Source organism: Hemiscyllium ocellatum, chromosome X (genome assembly GCF_020745735.1).
Source record: "Hemiscyllium ocellatum isolate sHemOce1 chromosome X, sHemOce1.pat.X.cur, whole genome shotgun sequence".
Taxonomy (NCBI): Eukaryota; Metazoa; Chordata; class Chondrichthyes; order Orectolobiformes; family Hemiscylliidae; genus Hemiscyllium; species Hemiscyllium ocellatum.
Window position 1 is genome coordinate 9325799 of NC_083453.1, and position 17183 is coordinate 9342981.

Sequence of the window (17183 nt, forward strand, 5' to 3'; positions counted from 1 at the left end):
CCCCTTCTCAAGGGGGCGGGGGGGCGAATGAGGGACAGGGCATAAAGCAGATGAGGCCATCCTTTGGTCAAGCTGTGCTTCAGCAGCAATGGGCTCCGCGGTTTCCATAGCAACAGAGGACGCCTGAGCAGGAGTCGGCCATTTGGCTCTGCTCTGCTGCTCAGGAAGGTCGTGCTGGATCGGGGTCTCAGTCTGGGAACACCCCATCCATCCTGCCCCTCCCTAACAGCCTTGTCTTCTCTGTTCTTCTGCCTCCTCCTCAGATTCCCAGCAGCACGGCTCCACTTCCCGACCCTTAATGCCCGCGAACTCGCTGTGCCACAGCGGCCACCATCTCGACAGTGCCAGTGTCCCACACACCATGCACGGGTAAGTCGCCAAGGAGCACTGGCTGGCAAAGGCCGGCCCGTTTGGAATGGAGGAGAGATGGAGGGGCTTCACCACAGTGGAGGGGCCTGTCTCAACTCTCCTCTCCTGAAGGCTGTGTCCTGGAGGAGCTGCAGTTCTGGAGGCGGCCCACTGGGGGCCTCTCTGGTCTCAATGTGTCACCCTCAATCCAACCTCGGCACCCTCTCCCCGCCCTGACCCTCTCCCCGCCCTTACCTTCTCCCCCAACCCCCTCCTAATGACCCTCTCCTCCGACCCTCTCCCCATGACTCTCTTCCCCGACCCTCTCCCCCCGACCCTCTCCCCATGACCCTCTCCCCCCGACCCTCTCCCCATGACCCTTTCCCCCCGACCCTCTCCCCCAACCCTCTCCCTATGACCATCTCCCTATGACCCTCTCCCCATGACCCTCTCCCCATGACCCTCTCCCCCGACCCTCTCCCCCTGACCCTCTCCCCATGACTCTCTCCCCATGACCCTCTCCCCCGACCCTCTCCCCCTGACCCTCTCCCCATGACTCTCTCCCCATGACCCTCTGCCCCCCTGACCCTCTCTGCCGACCCTCTCCCCATGACCCTCTCCCCATGATCCTCTCCCCTGACCCTCTCCCCATGACCCTCTCCCCATGATCCTCTCCCCTGATCCTCTCCCCATGACCCTCTCCCCATGGTCCTCTCCCCTGACCCTCTCCCCATGACCCTCTCCCCCCGTCCCTCTCCCCGACCCTCTCCCCATGACCCTCTCCCCATGGTCCTCTCCCCTGACCCTCTCCCCATGACCCTCTCCCCCCGTCCCTCTCCCCGACCCTCTCCCCATGACCCTCTCCCCATGGTCCTCTCCCCTGACCCTCTCCCCATGACCCTCTCCCCCCGTCCCTCTCCCCCGACCCTCTCCCCATGTCCGTCTCCCCATGACCCTCTCCCTATGACCCTCTCCCTGTGACCTTCTCCTCATGACCCTCTCCCCATGACCCTCTCCCCCCCTGACCCTCTGCCCCTGACCCTCTCCCCATGACCCTCTCCCCATGACCCTCTGCCCCTGACCCTCTCCCCATGACCCTCTCCCCATGACCCTCTACCCCCGTCCCTCTCCCCGACCCTCTCCCCATGACCCTCTACCCATGGTCCTCTCCCCTGACCCTCTCCCCATGACCCTCTCCCCATGTCCGTCTCCCCATGGCCCTCTCCCTATGACCCTCTCCCTGTGACCTTCTCCTCATGACCCTCTCCCCATGACCCTCTCCCCCCCTGACCCTCTGCCCCTGACCCTCTCACCCAACCCTCTCCCCATGACTCTCTCCCCATGACCCTCTCCCCCCGACCCTCTCCCCATGACCCTCTCCCCATGACCCTCTCCCCCGACCCTCTCCCCATGACCCTCTCCCCATGACCCTCTCCCCCCCGACCCTCTCCCCATGACCCTCTCCCCATGACCCTCTCCCCATGACCCTCTCCCCCCGACCCTCTCCCCATGATCCTCTCCCCCGACCCTCTCCCCATGATCCTCTCCCCTGACCCTCTCCCCATGACCCTCTCCCCCCGACCCTCTCCCCATGATCCTCTCCCCTGACCCTCCCCCATGACCCTCTCCCCATGACCCTCTCCCCATGATCCTCTCCCCTGATCCTCTCCCCATGACTGTCTCCCCAACCCTCTCCTCATGACCCTCTCCCCTGACCCTCTGCCCCCCCGACCCTCTCTGCTGATCCTCTCCCCTTGACTCTCTCCCCATGAGCCTTTCCCCATGACCCTCTCCCCATGACCCTTTCCCTATGACCCTCTCCCATGACATCAAGGCTGCATTCAACCAAGTGTGGCATCAAACTCTCCGCTGGTTGGAGTCATACCTGGCACAAAGGTTGTGGTTGTTGGAGGTCAGTCATCTCAGCTCCAGGACATCTCTGCAGGAGTTCCTCAGGGTAGTGTCCTAGGCCCAACATCTTTAGCTGCTTCATCAATGACCTTCCCTCCACCGTAAGGTCAGGGGATATTTGCCAATGATTGCACAATGTCCAGCCCCATTCATGACTCCTCAGATACTGAAGCAGTTCGTGTCCAAATGCAGCAAGACCTGAACAATATCCAGGCTTGACAAGTGGCAAGGAACATTCACGCCACACAAATGCCAGGGCTATGACCATCTTCAATCAGAGACAATTTACCCACTATCCCTTGACATTCAATGGTGTTACTGTCACTGAATGTCCCACTATCAACATCTGGGGGTTACCATTGACTAGAAACTCAACTGGATGAGCCGTATAAATGCAGTGGCTACAGGAACAGGTCAGACATTGGGAATATTGCGTCAAGCAACTCCTCTCCTGACTCCCCAAAGCCTGTCCCACCATCTCCAAGGCACAAGTCAGGAGGGTGAGGGAATACTCCCCACTTGCCCCTGGATGGGGGCAGCTCCAACAACACTCAAGAAGCTCAACACCATCCCGGACAAAGCAGCCGCTTGATTGGCCCCACATCCACAAACATCCCCTCCCTCCCCCCCACCGACGCTCAGTAACAGCAGTGTGTACCATCTACAAGATGCCCTGCAGAAACTCACCAAAGACCCTCAGACAGCACCATCCAAACCCACGGCCACTTCAATCTAGAAGGACAAGGGCAGCAGATACATGGGAACACCACCCCCTGCAAGTTCCCCTCCAAGCTCCTCACCATCCTAGCTTGGAAATATATCGCAGTTCTTTCAGTGTCACTGGGACAGAATCCTGGAATTCCCTCCCTCAGGGCATTGTGGGTCAACCCACAGCACATGGACTGCAGCGGTTCAAGATGACAGCTCACCCCCACCTTCTCAACGGGGGCAACTAGGGACGGGGTAATAAGTGCTGGGCCCAGCCAGTGACACATCCCATGAAGAAATAAAAGCAACACACAATGTCAGTGCCTACACATAATATGTCTGCACACATGAACAGAATTAATATGTGGCCGTGTACATTAATGTATATATAGTGTGTGGACACCGCTTACACATGCATCCAATGTCAGTGCACACACAGAAAACAAACCTGTTTCTCCAGTGAATGTGCACACAATGTATGGGCATGATGTGCAATTCAGGAGCATGAACTGATTTGGTGAATGTGTGCACATGTAGGTAACTGTGCAGACACAGTGTAGATGTACACAGGCAATATACCTGTGTGCACATACACAGAATCCCCACAGGATGGAAGTAGGCCATTTGGCCCACCGGGTCCACACCGACTCTCCACAGAGCATCCGCCCAGACACAACCCCTATAACCCTAAATTTCCAATCACTGACCCACCCTAACCTGCACACATCCCTGGAAACTATGGGACAATTAAGCATGGCCAATCCACCCTAACCTGCACATCCTTGGGCACTATGGGACAATTTAGCATGGCCAATCCACCCTAACCTGCACATCCCTGAGCACTATGGGACAATTTAGTATGGCCAATCCACCCTAACCTGCACATCCCTGGGCACTATGGGTAATTTAGCATGGCTAATCCACCCTAACCTACACATCCGTGGGCACTATGGGACAATTTAGCATGGCCAATCCACCCTAACCAGCACATCCCTGGGCACTGTGGGTAATTTTGCACGGCCAATCCACCCTAACCTGCACATCTCTGGACACTATGGGACAATTTAGCATGGCCAATCCACCCGAACCTGCACATCCCTGGGCACTATGGGTGATTTAGCATGGCTAATCCACCCTAACCTACACATCCCTGGACACTATGGGACAATTTAGCATGGCCAATCCACCCTAACCAGCACATCCCTGGGCACTGTGGGTAATTTAGAATAGCCAATCCACTCTAACCTGCACATCTCTGGGCACTATGGGACAATTTAGCATGGCCAATCCACCCTAACCTGTACATCCCTGGGCACTATGGGACAATTTAGCATGGCCAATCCACCCTAACCTGCACATCCCTGGGCACTATGGGTAATTTACCATGGCCAATCCACCCTAACCTGCACATCCCTGGGTAGTATGGTACAAATTAGCACAGCCAATCCACCCTAACCTGCACATCCCTGGGCACTATGGGTAATTTAGCATGGTCAATCCACCCTAACCTGTACATCCTTGGGCACTATGGGACAATTTAGCATGGCCAATCTACTCTAACCTGCACATCCCTGGGCACTATGGGCTAATTTAGCATGGCCAATCCACCCTAACCTGCACATCCCTGGGCACTATGGGTAATTTAGCATGGCCAATCCACCCTAACCTGCACATCCCTGGGCACTATGGGTAATTTAGCATGGCCAATCCACCCTAACCTGCACATCCCTGGACACTATGGGACAATTTAGCATGGCCAATCCACCCTAACCTGCACATCCCTGGGCACTATGGTACAATTTAGCATGGCTAGTCCACCCTAACCTGCACACCCCTGGGCACTATGGACAATTTAGCATGGCCAATCCACCCTAACCTGCACATCCCTGGGCACTATGGGTAATTTAGCATGGCCAATCCACCCTAACCTGCACATCCCTGGGCACTATGGGTAATTTAGCATGGCCAATCCACCCTAACCTGCACATCCCTGGGCATTATGGGTGATTTAGCATGGCTAATCCATCCTAACCTACACATCCCTGGGCACTATGGGACAATTTAGCATGGCCAATCCACCCTAACCTGCACATCCCTGGACACTATGGGCTAATTTAGCATGGCCAATCCACCCTAGCCTGCACATCCCTGGGCACTATGGGTAATTTAGCATGGCCAATCCACCCTAACCTGCACATCCCTGGGCATTATGGGTGATTTAGCATGGCTAATCCACCCTAACCTACACATCCCTGGGCACTATGGTACAATTTAGCATGGCTAGTCCACCCTAACCTGCACACCCCTGGGCACTATGGACAATTTAGCATGGCCAATCCACCCTAACCCGCACATCCCTGGGCACTATGGGTAATTTAGCATGGCCAATCCACCCTAACCTGCACATCCCTGGGCACTATGGACAATTTAGCATGGCCAATCCACCCTTACGTGCACCTGTTTGGACTGTGGGAGCGCCCGGAGGGAACCCACACAGACACGGGGAGAATGTGCAAACTCCACCCAGACAGTCACCCGAGACTGGAATCGAACCTGTGTCCCTGGCGCTGAGAGGCAGCAGTGCTAACCACTGAGCCATCATGTACATAAACACAGACGCAGTGTAGATACGTACACACATAATGTATCTGGGCATCAAGTTGTGGTGTTATTCCCTGTTGGCCTGGAAGTGCAGCATTTCCTCCAAGTCCAGCTGCTTGTTCGCATGCCGTGCCAAAGTGTGCACACACCTCCGGCCGGGTGGCCATGAATTGTTCTCTCTGGTGACCTCTCGTCCTCCGCTTTCAGGTTTGAGGTGTGCCCCTATTGCTTCCTTGACACCATGGCTACAACTGGAGGTTGCTTTACCCTCAGGGATCATGCCTACCATCAGCTGTGTGCCTGAAGCTCATGTTCTGTTTGCTCTGTTACACTGCTCCCACTCTGTATTTCCACCTTACTGAAGAACAACTCAAGTCTGACTCTCAGGAGCTCCCACAGACTCTTGAATCAACTCCCAATCTGCAGGATCTTAGTGCATTCTCTCGGTGTTATTAGTAAATATCCCCAACCCACTGCCCCCATTTCCTGCTTTCCCCTTCCTTCTCTTTCTTCTCCTCTCTGTCCTCCGCCCTCTCCCTCAATCCCTCTCCCTCCCCCCTCGACCTTGCTGCTCCTCTCAATAATTCCCCTCTTCCCCCCCCCCCCCACCTCCCCCAACTGGTCAGTATCCACCTCTTTCCGCTGGAGCCTCCCAGGGTTCAGGACAGTCTCACGTCAGCTACTTCCCCAAGACCCTCTCCCTCCACCCTCTCTCCCTCCACACCCTCTCCCTCAGCCCTGCCCGACTCCCTCAGCCCCCACTCCCTCAGGCCCCTCTCCCTCCGCCCCATCTCCCTCCACTCCCTCTCCCTCCACTCCTTCTCGCTCTGCCCCCACTCCCTCAGCCCCCACTCCCTCTGCCCCTCTCCCTCCACCCCCTCTCCCTCTGCCCCCACTCCCTCTGCCCCCTGTCCCTCCATTCCCTCTCCCTTCACTCCCTCTCGCCCTGCCCCCACTCCCTCAGCCCCCTCACCCTCCATCCCCTCACCTCCGTCCCCCTCCCCCGTCCCCTTCCTCTATTCTCTCCCTCAGCTCCCTCTCCCTCAGCCCCCTCTCCCTCCGCCCCACTCCCTCAGCCCCCTCTCCCTCCACCCTCTCCCTCCACCCACTCCCTCAGCCCCCTCTCCCTCCACCCTCTCCCTCAGCTCTCCCTCCACCCTCTCCCTCCACCCTCTCCCTCCGCCCCTCTCCCTCCGTCCCTCTCCTTCCACCCTCTCCCTCCGCCCCCTCTCCCTCCACTCTCTCCCTCATTCCCCTCTCCCTCAGCCCCCTCTCCCTCAGCCCCCTATCCCTCCGCCCCTTTCCCTCAGCCCCCTCTCCCTCAGCCCCTCACCCTCAGCCACCTCTCCCTCCATCCCTCTCCCTCAGCCCCCTCCCTCCACCCTCTCCCTCAGCCCCCTCTCCCTCAGCCCCCCTCCACCCTCTCCCTCCACCCCTCGCCCTCAGCCACCTTCCCTCCATCCCTCTCCCTCAGCCCCCTCTCCCTCAGCCCCCTCTCCCTCTGCCCCTCTCCCTCCGTCCCTCTCCTTCCACCCTCTCCCTCCGCCCCCTCTCCCTCCACTCTCTCCCTCATTCCCCTCTCCCTCAGCCCCCTCTCCCTCAGCCCCCTATCCCTCCGCCCCTTTCCCTCAGCCCCCTCTCCCTCAGCCCCTCACCCTCAGCCACCTCTCCCTCCATCCCTCTCCCTCAGCCCCCTCCCTCCACCCTCTCCCTCAGTCCCCTCTCCCTCAGCCCCCCTCCACCCTCTCCCTCCACCCCTCGCCCTCAGCCACCTTCCCTCCATCCCTCTCCCTCAGCCCCCTCTCCCTCAGCCCCCTCTCCCTCAGCCCCCTCTCCCTCCATCCCTCTCCCTCAGCCCCCTCTCACTCAGTCCCCTCTCCCTCCATCCCTCTCCCTCAGCCCCCTCCCACTCAACCCCTCTCACTCAGCCCCCTCTCCCTCAGGCCCCTCTCTCTGCATCCCTCTCCCTCAGCCCCCTCTCCCTCCACCATCACCCTCAGCTCCCTTTCCCTCTGCCCCTCTCCAGAGGCATTCTGCCAAACCCGCACCTCCTCTGCCTGTGGACACTTAGCACAAGGTGCATGTCAGGCAGCTGCAAAGCAAAAGGGGAAGCTTGGCGCTACAGAAATGCAGGCGTAAGAGCAGCTGGCCTTGAATGCAAAGCGCGCAAATTGACTGCGCAAGTGTGTCTGCTCAGAGGGAATGATGTCCAACATGCTGAGACCATGCAACCGATGGCCAACACGCTGAGATCATGTGAGCGATGGCCAACACGCTGAGAACATGCGACCAATGGCCAACATGCTGAGAACATGCGACCAATGGCCAACACACTGAGAACATGTGAGCAATGGCCAACACACTGAGAACATGTGAGCGATGGCCAACACGCTGAGAACATGCGACCAATGGCCAACATGCTGAGAACATGCGACCAATGGCCAACACACTGAGAACATGCGACCAATGGCCAACACACTGAGAACATGTGGGCGATGGCCAACACGCTGAGAACATGCGACCAATGGCCAACACACTGAGAACATGTGAGTGATGGCCAACTCGCTGAGAACATGCGACCAATGGCCAGCACACTGAGAACATGTGAGCGATGGCCAACACACTGAGAACATGTGAGTGATGGCCAACTCGCTGAGAACATGCGACCAATGGCCAACTCGCTGAGAACATGTGACCAATGGCCAACACACTGAGAACATGTGAGCGATGGCCAACATGCTGAGAACATGCGACCAATAGCCAACACACTGAGAACATGTGAGTGATGGCCAACACGCTGAGAACATGCGACCAATGGCCAACTCGCTGAGAACATGCAACCAATGGCCAACACACTGAGAACATGTGAGTGATGGCCAACACGCTGAGAACATGCGACCGATGGCCAACACACTGAGAACATGTGAGTGATGGCCAACACGCTGAGAACATGTGAGCGATGGCCAACACGCTGAGAACATGTGACCGATGGCCAACATGCTGAGAACATGTGACCGATGGCCAACATGCTGAGAACATGCGACTGATGGTCAACACGCTGAGAACATGTGAGCTTTGGCCAACACGCTGAGAACATGTGAGCGATGGCCAACACACTGAGAACATGTGAGCGATGGCCAACACACTGAGAACATGGCCAACACGGCGAGGACATGCAGCTTTTTCGTTTTGCGTTGTGAATGGGTTTGTCGCTGGTTATAACTGCTGTTCTTTCTCATTCAGACCTGCTCGCTCTGAGGGTCCCGTTTTCTCGGATGTCTCCCTCCTCAGCATGGCTCCTCCCCTGAACCAGGCCAGAGGCACTCAGCCAGGGTTCAGTGGCATGCAGCAACTCCAGAGCCAAGTCCCAGACCCAGGCCAGTGCCACTCCAACACAGTGCCCCGTGGGCTGGCATCAACAGAGGGTCAGTACACATTTCATTCACCGATACCTCTTCCCTTCCCAATGCCCATTTATCAGCTCACTTTACTGAAAGGGCTGACTGTCATGATAACATTTTTCACAGCCGTTGAACAGCAGATATCTTCATTACGGGTACAGTCAAAGGTGGCAAAGTTCATACCACAGCTACCTTTCATAGTGTCTGACTTCTATCTTGCCACAAGAATTTCATCTCACCCTGTACTGTCCCTGTCCTGGGAGTGTTTGATGGGGAGACAGTGTAGAGGGAGCTTTACTCTGTATCTAACCCTGTACTGTCCCTGGCCTGGGAGTGTTTGATGGGGACAGTGTAGAGGGAGCTTTACTCTGTATCTAACCCCGTGCTGTCCCTGTCCTGGGAGTGTTTGATGGGGACAGTGTAGAGGGAGCTTTACTCTGTATCTAACCCCATGCTGTCCCTGTCCTGGGAGTGTTTGATGGGGACAGTGTAGAGGGAGCTTTACTCTGTATCTAACCCCGTGCTGTCCCTGTCCTGGGAGTGTTTGATGGGGGGACAGTGTAGAGGGAGCTTTACTCTGTATCTAACCCCGTGCTGTCCCTGTCCTGGAAGTGTTTGATGGAGACAGTGTAGAGGGAGCTTTACTCTGTATCTAACCCTGTGCTGTTCCTGTCCTGGGAGTGTTTGATGGGGGCAGTGTAGAGGGAGCTTTACTCTGTATCTAACCCTGTGCTGTCCCTGTCCCTGTCCCTGGGAGTGTTTGATGGGGGACAGTGTAGAGGGAGCTTTACTCTGCATCTAACCCCATGCTGTCCCTGTCCTGGGAGTGTTTAATGGGGGACAGTGTAGAGAGAGCTTTACTCTGTATCTAACCCCATGCTGTCCCTGCCCTGGGAGTGTTTGATGGAGGGGACAGTGTAGAGGGAGTTTTACTCTGTATCTAACCCCATGCTGTCCCTGTCCCTGGGAGTGTTTGATGGGGGACAGTGTAGAGGGAGCTTTACTCTGTATCTAACCCTGTGCCGTCCCTGTCCCTGGGAGTGTTTGATGGTAGACGGTGTAGAGGGAGCATTTCTCTGTATTTAACCCCGTGCTGTCCCTGTCCTGGGAGTGTTTGATGGAGACAGTGTAGAGGGAGCTTTACTCTGTATCTAACCCTGTGCTGTCCCTGTCCCTGGGAGTGTTTGATGGGGAATGGTGTAGAGAGAGCTTTACTCTGTATCTAATCCCGTTCTGTCCCAGTCCTGGGAGTGTTTGATGAGGACAGTGTAGAAGGAGCTTTATTTTGTATCTAACCCCATGCTGTCCCTATCCTGGGACAGTGTAGAGAGAGCTTTACTCTGTATCTAACCAAGCGAGGTCCCTATCCTGGGAGTGTTTGATGGCGGGACAGTGTAGAGGGAGCTTTACACTGTATCTAACCCTGTACTGTCCCTGGCCTGGGAGTGTTTGATGGGGACAGTGTAGAGGGAGCTTTACTCTGTATCTAACCCCGTGCTGTCCCTGTCCTGGGAGTGTTTGATGGGGACAGTGTAGAGGGAGCTTTACTCTGTATCTAACCCCATGCTGTCCCTGTCCTGGGAGTGTTTGATGGGGACAGTGTAGAGGGAGCTTTACTCTGTATCTAACCCCGTGCTGTCCCTGTCCTGGGAGTGTTTGATGGGGGGACAGTGTAGAGGGAGCTTTACTCTGTATCTAACCCCGTGCTGTCCCTGTCCTGGAAGTGTTTGATGGAGACAGTGTAGAGGGAGCTTTACTCTGTATCTAACCCTGTGCTGTTCCTGTCCTGGGAGTGTTTGATGGGGGCAGTGTAGAGGGAGCTTTACTCTGTATCTAACCCTGTGCTGTCCCTGTCCCTGTCCCTGGGAGTGTTTGATGGGGGACAGTGTAGAGGGAGCTTTACTCTGCATCTAACCCCGTGCTGTCCCTGTCCTGGGAGTGTTTAATGGGGGACAGTGTAGAGAGAGCTTTACTCTGTATCTAACCCCATGCTGTCCCTGCCCTGGGAGTGTTTGATGGAGGGGACAGTGTAGAGGGAGTTTTACTCTGTATCTAACCCCATGCTGTCCCTGTCCCTGGGAGTGTTTGATGGGGGACAGTGTAGAGGGAGCTTTACTCTGTATCTAACCCTGTGCCGTCCCTGTCCCTGGGAGTGTTTGATGGTAGACGGTGTAGAGGGAGCATTTCTCTGTATTTAACCCCGTGCTGTCCCTGTCCTGGGAGTGTTTGATGGAGACAGTGTAGAGGGAGCTTTACTCTGTATCTAACCCTGTGCTGTCCCTGTCCCTGGGAGTGTTTGATGGGGAATGGTGTAGAGAGAGCTTTACTCTGTATCTAATCCCGTTCTGTCCCAGTCCTGGGAGTGTTTGATGAGGACAGTGTAGAAGGAGCTTTATTTTGTATCTAACCCCATGCTGTCCCTATCCTGGGACAGTGTAGAGAGAGCTTTACTCTGTATCTAACCAAGCGAGGTCCCTATCCTGGGAGTGTTTGATGGCGGGACAGTGTAGAGGGAGCTTTACACTGTATCTAACCCTGTGCTGTCCCTGTCCTGGGAGTGTTTGATGGTGGACAGTGTAGAGGGAGCTTTACTCTGTATTTAACCCTGTGCTGTCCCTGTCCCTGGGAGTGTTTGATGGGGGATGGTGTAGAGAGAGCTTTGCTCTGTATCTAACCCTGTGCTGTCCCTGTCCCTGGGAGTGTTTGATGGGGGAAGGTGTAGAGGGAGTTTTACTCTGTATCTAACCCAGCGAGGTCCCTATCCTGGGAGTGTTTGATGGCGGGACAATGTAGAGGGAGCTTTACACTGTATCTAACCCTGTGCTGTCCCTGTCCCAGGAATGTTTGATTACGGACAGTGTAGAGGGAGCTTTACTCTGTATCTAACCCTGTGCTATCCCTATCCTGGGACAGTGTAGAGAGAGCTTTACTCTGTATCTAACCTAGCGAGGTCCCTATCCTGGGAGTGTTTGATGGTGGGACAGTGTAGAGGGAGCTTTACACTGTATCTAACTCTGTGCTGTCCCTGTCCTGGGAGTGTTTGATGGGGGACAGTGTAGAGGGAGCTTTACTCTCTGTCTGACCCCATGCTGTCCCTGTCCTGGGAGCGTTTAATGGGGGACAGTGTAGAGGGAGCTTTACTCTGTGTCTAACCCCGTGCTGTCCCTGTCCTGGGAGTGTTTGATGGGAGACAGTGTAGAGGGAGCTTTACTCTGTGTCTAACCCTGTGCTGTCCCTGTACCTGGGAGTGTTTGATGGGAGACAGTGTAGAGGGAGCTTTACTCTGTGTCTAACCCCGTGCTGTCCCTGTCCTGGGAGTGTTTGATGGGGGACAGTGTAGAGGGAGCTTTACTCTGTATCTAACCCTGTGCTGTCCAATGGCCTGCCAGTGCAGAACCACAACATTCCACCTCCATGTCCCAAAGTCACTGCCACCCCAAAACCTTGAGGCCTTTGTGGATGAAATCAATTGTGAAGCAGCGCTGATGGCCACCTCTGGGCTTTTCCATAGCACCTTCAAGTTTCAGCCTTCCTATTCCAGTATTTCTGGAAGCTTCTTTGCATGCGCTCCTTTCTTTTGAAATCAGTCTGTGAGCTGACTGCTGCTTACCCACTTGTTTTAATTTGGAGATTTCTCTGCTCTCCCAGCATCTGTAGTGGTGCTCAGTCTTTTCTCATTTCTGCGTTCTGTCTACTGTAGATTTTCCCATGATGCCTTACTATTGACGTGATGCTCAATGGCTATTGCCACTGAACCCTTTTCGTAGGAATTTTCCCAATATTTTTGCAAAGCAAAATGTCTGCTGCTCAGGTATTTGTTACTGCTCTTCGGATCATTTACCTCTGTCTCCCACAAAGTAAAATGATGAACCCTCCTGCATTTGAGAACTCATCACTCAGATCTTCACTAAAAGCACTTAGTTGAATCTCTAGTCTTTTTCATAGAATCCCGACAGTGTGGATGCGGGCTACTCGGCCCATCAAATGCACACCCAATGCCCCATCCCTGCATTTGCTATGGCTAACCCACCTAGCCAGTACACTATGGGTAATTTAGAACGGCCAATCCACCCTAACCTGCACACCTTTGGACCATGGGAGGAAACCAGAGCACCCGGAGGAAACCAACACAGACGCGGGGGAGAATGTGCAAACTCCACACAGACAGCCGTCCGAGGCTAGAATTGAACCTGGGACCGTGAGGCAGCAGTGCTAACCACTGAGCCACCGTGCCAGCCCTTTTTGTGGAAGTGTCATTTTTGTTGAGTTTCAGGGAGAGTTGCTCTCCATGACTGAGTTTTCTTGCGCTATCATTGCAAACATGCTGTATCAACTGCCTGCCTATAGCGCCCCTCTCATCTGATGCTAGCATGATGCCCCCACTCGCCACTGCCTGGATTCCATGGGAGCGTACCACCATTCCTGGCACCGACGCTGGCGTGTACCCGGTGAAGCGCTGGCCATCCAGAGCCGCCCTGCTCTGTTAGTGACATTTGCCATGACAAAGAAGGGTGAGCAGGTGGTCCACTTTGTGGGCAGGGGGCTGGAGGTCCAGGCTGGTCGGGGAGTGTTGCAGAGGGCGCCATTTACTCCCCCTGAACTGGCCTAGGGAAGACACAACAGCAGCCTCCAGCAGCCTGCCCACCCATGGCAATGCAGTGTCAGCCATCTGTAGGGAGCACCAAATGGTGGAACGAGAGGTCAGTGACCTCTGCATGGAAAAACAAGGCCCTCGACCAGAGACACCCAGTGAAAACGGAGATGAGGAGGAATTCCTTCTCTCGGAAGGCAGTGAACCTGTGGAATGCTTTCCCGCAGAGGGCTGTCGAGGCTGGGTCATTGAGTATATTCAAGGCTGAGAGATGTTTAATCAGGAAGGGGAATGGAGGGTTATGGGGACAAAGCAGGAAAGTGGACATGAGGATGATCCGATCAGCCATTCAATGAGAGCAGTTGATGGGCCGAATGGCCTCCTGCTGCTCTTCATCTTATATGACATTAGACCGTTCCTCTTGACTGACTGTGCCAGGACCTCCTGACTGAAGGGCATCTTTCTTGATGTAACAAAACACTTTGCACCCCTCCAACTTCAAGAGCTGGCCATCTGGTTGAAGCTCACTCATTGTGCCCTCTGTACCAGACACTGGCACATGGTGTTAGTATAAAACTGGCATAGCATAGTGACATCAAGCGCCATGTCCGTCCCCCTGACCGGTGCCTAACCACGATAGACTGGCTGGCATTGAGTCTGTTACAAATGGGCAAGGCAAGACAATGCAGAGATGGCGCTAAGAGGGTGCGTGAGTAACACTGCAGTCCAGAGGAGCAAGCGGCCTTTCACATTGGGGCTTCTCGACGTCTTGTTCCTATCCAGTCGGTGAGGGGGTGGGAATATATGATCTTTTACTATAAATTCTGGGTCCTATGATCCTGCTCCACAACCACCAGCAGTGCTCCAAAAGCTAGTGTTTCCAAATAAACCTGTTGGATTATAACCTGATGTTATGTGATTTTTAACTTTGTACACCCCAGTCCAACACTGGCATATCCTCATCATAGAGAATCTCAGGTTGTTTTCTGTGGAGTGGCAAAGTCTATAAAATTAAGAGTTAGATAGATCGGGTTGACGGTCAGAATCTTTTTCCCAGAGTTGAAATGTCTAAAACTAGGGGGAGAGGGGGAAAGTGCAAAGGAGATGTGAGGGACATGTTTTTTTACACAGAGAGTGGCAGGAGTGTGGAGCACACTGCCAGGGATGGTGGTGGAGACAAATACGCTAGGGGCATTTAAGGGACTTTTAGATAAACACACCAATATGCAAGGGATGGAGGGAGAGGGAGCAAGGGTAGGCAGAAGGGCATCATGTTCAGCACAACAATGTGGGCTGAAGGGCCAGTTTCTGTGCTGCACTATTCTATGTTCGACGTTCTACAATTAGAACATTTAAAAGGCATCTGGATAGGTACATGAATAGGAAGGGTTTGGAGGGATATGGGCCAAGTGTTGGCAAAGAGGACTAGATTAGGTCAGCATGGATGAGATGGACCGAAGGGTCTGTTTCCATGCTGTACAGCTGTATAAGCCTGTCTGAAACTAGAGACTTTGAAAGTTGTTTTTATGGTGCTAGTAAAACATGGCAGGGTCTGCTTTTAACTGAAGATAACCCAATTTTAATAAGACAGGCCCTTACTGAGCAGTACCAAACCCTGGAGGCATTATTTAGGCTGGACACAGTTATTTAATGTCCAGAGTGATCCCATTGTGTTTGGTGCCTCTTCTGGAGCACCTCCTTCTTGAGCTGATGTCCCTGCAGAAATGCAGCTTTTACTTCAATTGACAATAGACAATAGACAAATAGGTGCAGGAGTAGGCCATTCAGCCCTTCAAGCCTGCACTGCCATTCAATATGATCATGGCTGATCATTCCTAATCAGTATCCGCTTCCTGACTTATCTCCATAACCCTTGATTCCACTATCTTTGAGAGCTCTATCCAATTCTTTCTTAAATGAATCCAGAGACTGGGCCTCCACTGCCCTCTGGGGCAGAGCATTCCACACAGCCACCACTCTCTGGGTGAAGAAGTTTCTCCTTATCTCTGTCCTAAATGGTCTACCCCGTATTTTTAAGCTGTGTCCTCTGGTTCGGCACTCACCCATCAGCGGAAACATGTTTCCTGCTGTCAGAGTGTCCAATCCTTTCATAATCTTATATGTCTCAATCAGATCCCCTCTCAGTCTTCTAAACTCAAGGGTATACAAGCCCAGTCGCTTCAGTCTTTCAGTGTAAGGTACTCCCTCCATTCCAGGAATTGACCTCATGAACCTACGCTGCACTCCCTCAATAGCCAGAATGTCTTTCCTCAAATTTGGAGACTGCACACAGTACTCCAGGTGTGGTCTCACCAGGGCCCTGTACGGCTGCAGAAGCACCTCTTTGCTTCTATACTCAATCCCTCTTGTTATGAAGGCCAGCATGCTATTAGTCTTCTTCACTACCTGCTGTACCTGCATGCTTGCCTTCATTGACTGGTGTACAAGAACACCCAGATCCCTCTGTACTGCCCCTTTACCTAAATTAATTCCATTGAGGTAATATTCTGCCTTCCTGTTCTTGCCACCAAAGTGGATAACCATACATTTATCCACATTAAACTGCATCTGCCATGCATCTGCCCACTCACCTAACTTGTCCAGGTCACCCTGTAATCTCCTAACATCCTCCTCACATTTCACCCTGCCACCCAGCTTTGTATCATCAGCAAATTTGCTAATGTTATTGCTGATACCATCTTCTATATCATTAACATATATTGTAAAAAGCTGCGGTCCCAGCACGGATCCCTGCAGTACCCCACTGGTCACTGCCTGCCATTCCGGAATGGAGCCGTTTATCACTACCTTTTGTTTCCTATCAGCCAACCAATTTTCAATCCAATCTAGTACTTTTCCCCCAATACCATGTGCCCTGAGTTTACTCACTAACCTCCTATGTGGGACTTTATCAAAAGCTTTCTGAAAGTCTAGGTACACTACATCTACTGGATCTCCCTCATCCATCTTCAGAGTTACATCCTCAAAAACTTCAAGAAGATTAGTCAAGCATGATGTCCCCTTCATAAATCCATGCTGACTCTGTCCTGTCCTGTTACTACTATCCAGATGTGTTGTAATTTCATCCTTTATAATAGACTCCAGCATCTTTCCCACCACTGAGGTCAGACTAACTGGTCTATAATTTCCTGCTTTCTCTCTCTCACCTTTCTTAAAAAGTGGTATAACATTAGCCACCCTCCAATCCTCAGGAACCGATCCTGAATCTATCGAACTCTGGAAAATAATCACCAACGCATTCACGATTTCCCGAGCCACCTCCTTCAGTACCCTGGGATGTAGACCATCAGGCCCCAGGGACTTATCAACCTTCAGACCTAACAGTCTCTCCAACACCAATTCCTGGCAAATATAAATTCCCTTAAGTTCAGGTCCTTCAGCCACTGTTACCTCACGGAGATTGCTTGTGTCTTCCCCAGTGAACACAGACCTGAAGCACCCATTTAATTCTTCTGCCATTTCTTTGTTCCCTGTAATATATTCCCCTGTTTCCGTCTTTAAGGGCCCAATTTTAGTCCTAACCATTTTTTTGCCTTGCACATAATTAAAAAAGCTTTTACTATCCTACTTTATATTATTGGCCAGTTTACCTTCGTACCTCA

At 53.4% G+C, this 17183-nt stretch overlaps 1 protein-coding gene across 1 annotated transcript in view; it reads left to right on the top strand.

The window, feature by feature from the left end:
- The first annotated feature begins 268 nt into the window (after nt 1–268).
- Nucleotides 269–17183, top strand: part of LOC132805685 (transcriptional activator GLI3-like) — a 49691-nt gene continuing 32776 nt past the window's right edge. The window contains exons 1-2 of the mRNA XM_060820868.1: nt 269–369; nt 8812–8993. Of these exons, the coding sequence (XP_060676851.1) occupies nt 299–369; nt 8812–8993 (253 nt within the window). The 5' untranslated portion in view covers nt 269–298. The remainder of the gene's footprint in view (nt 370–8811; nt 8994–17183) is intronic.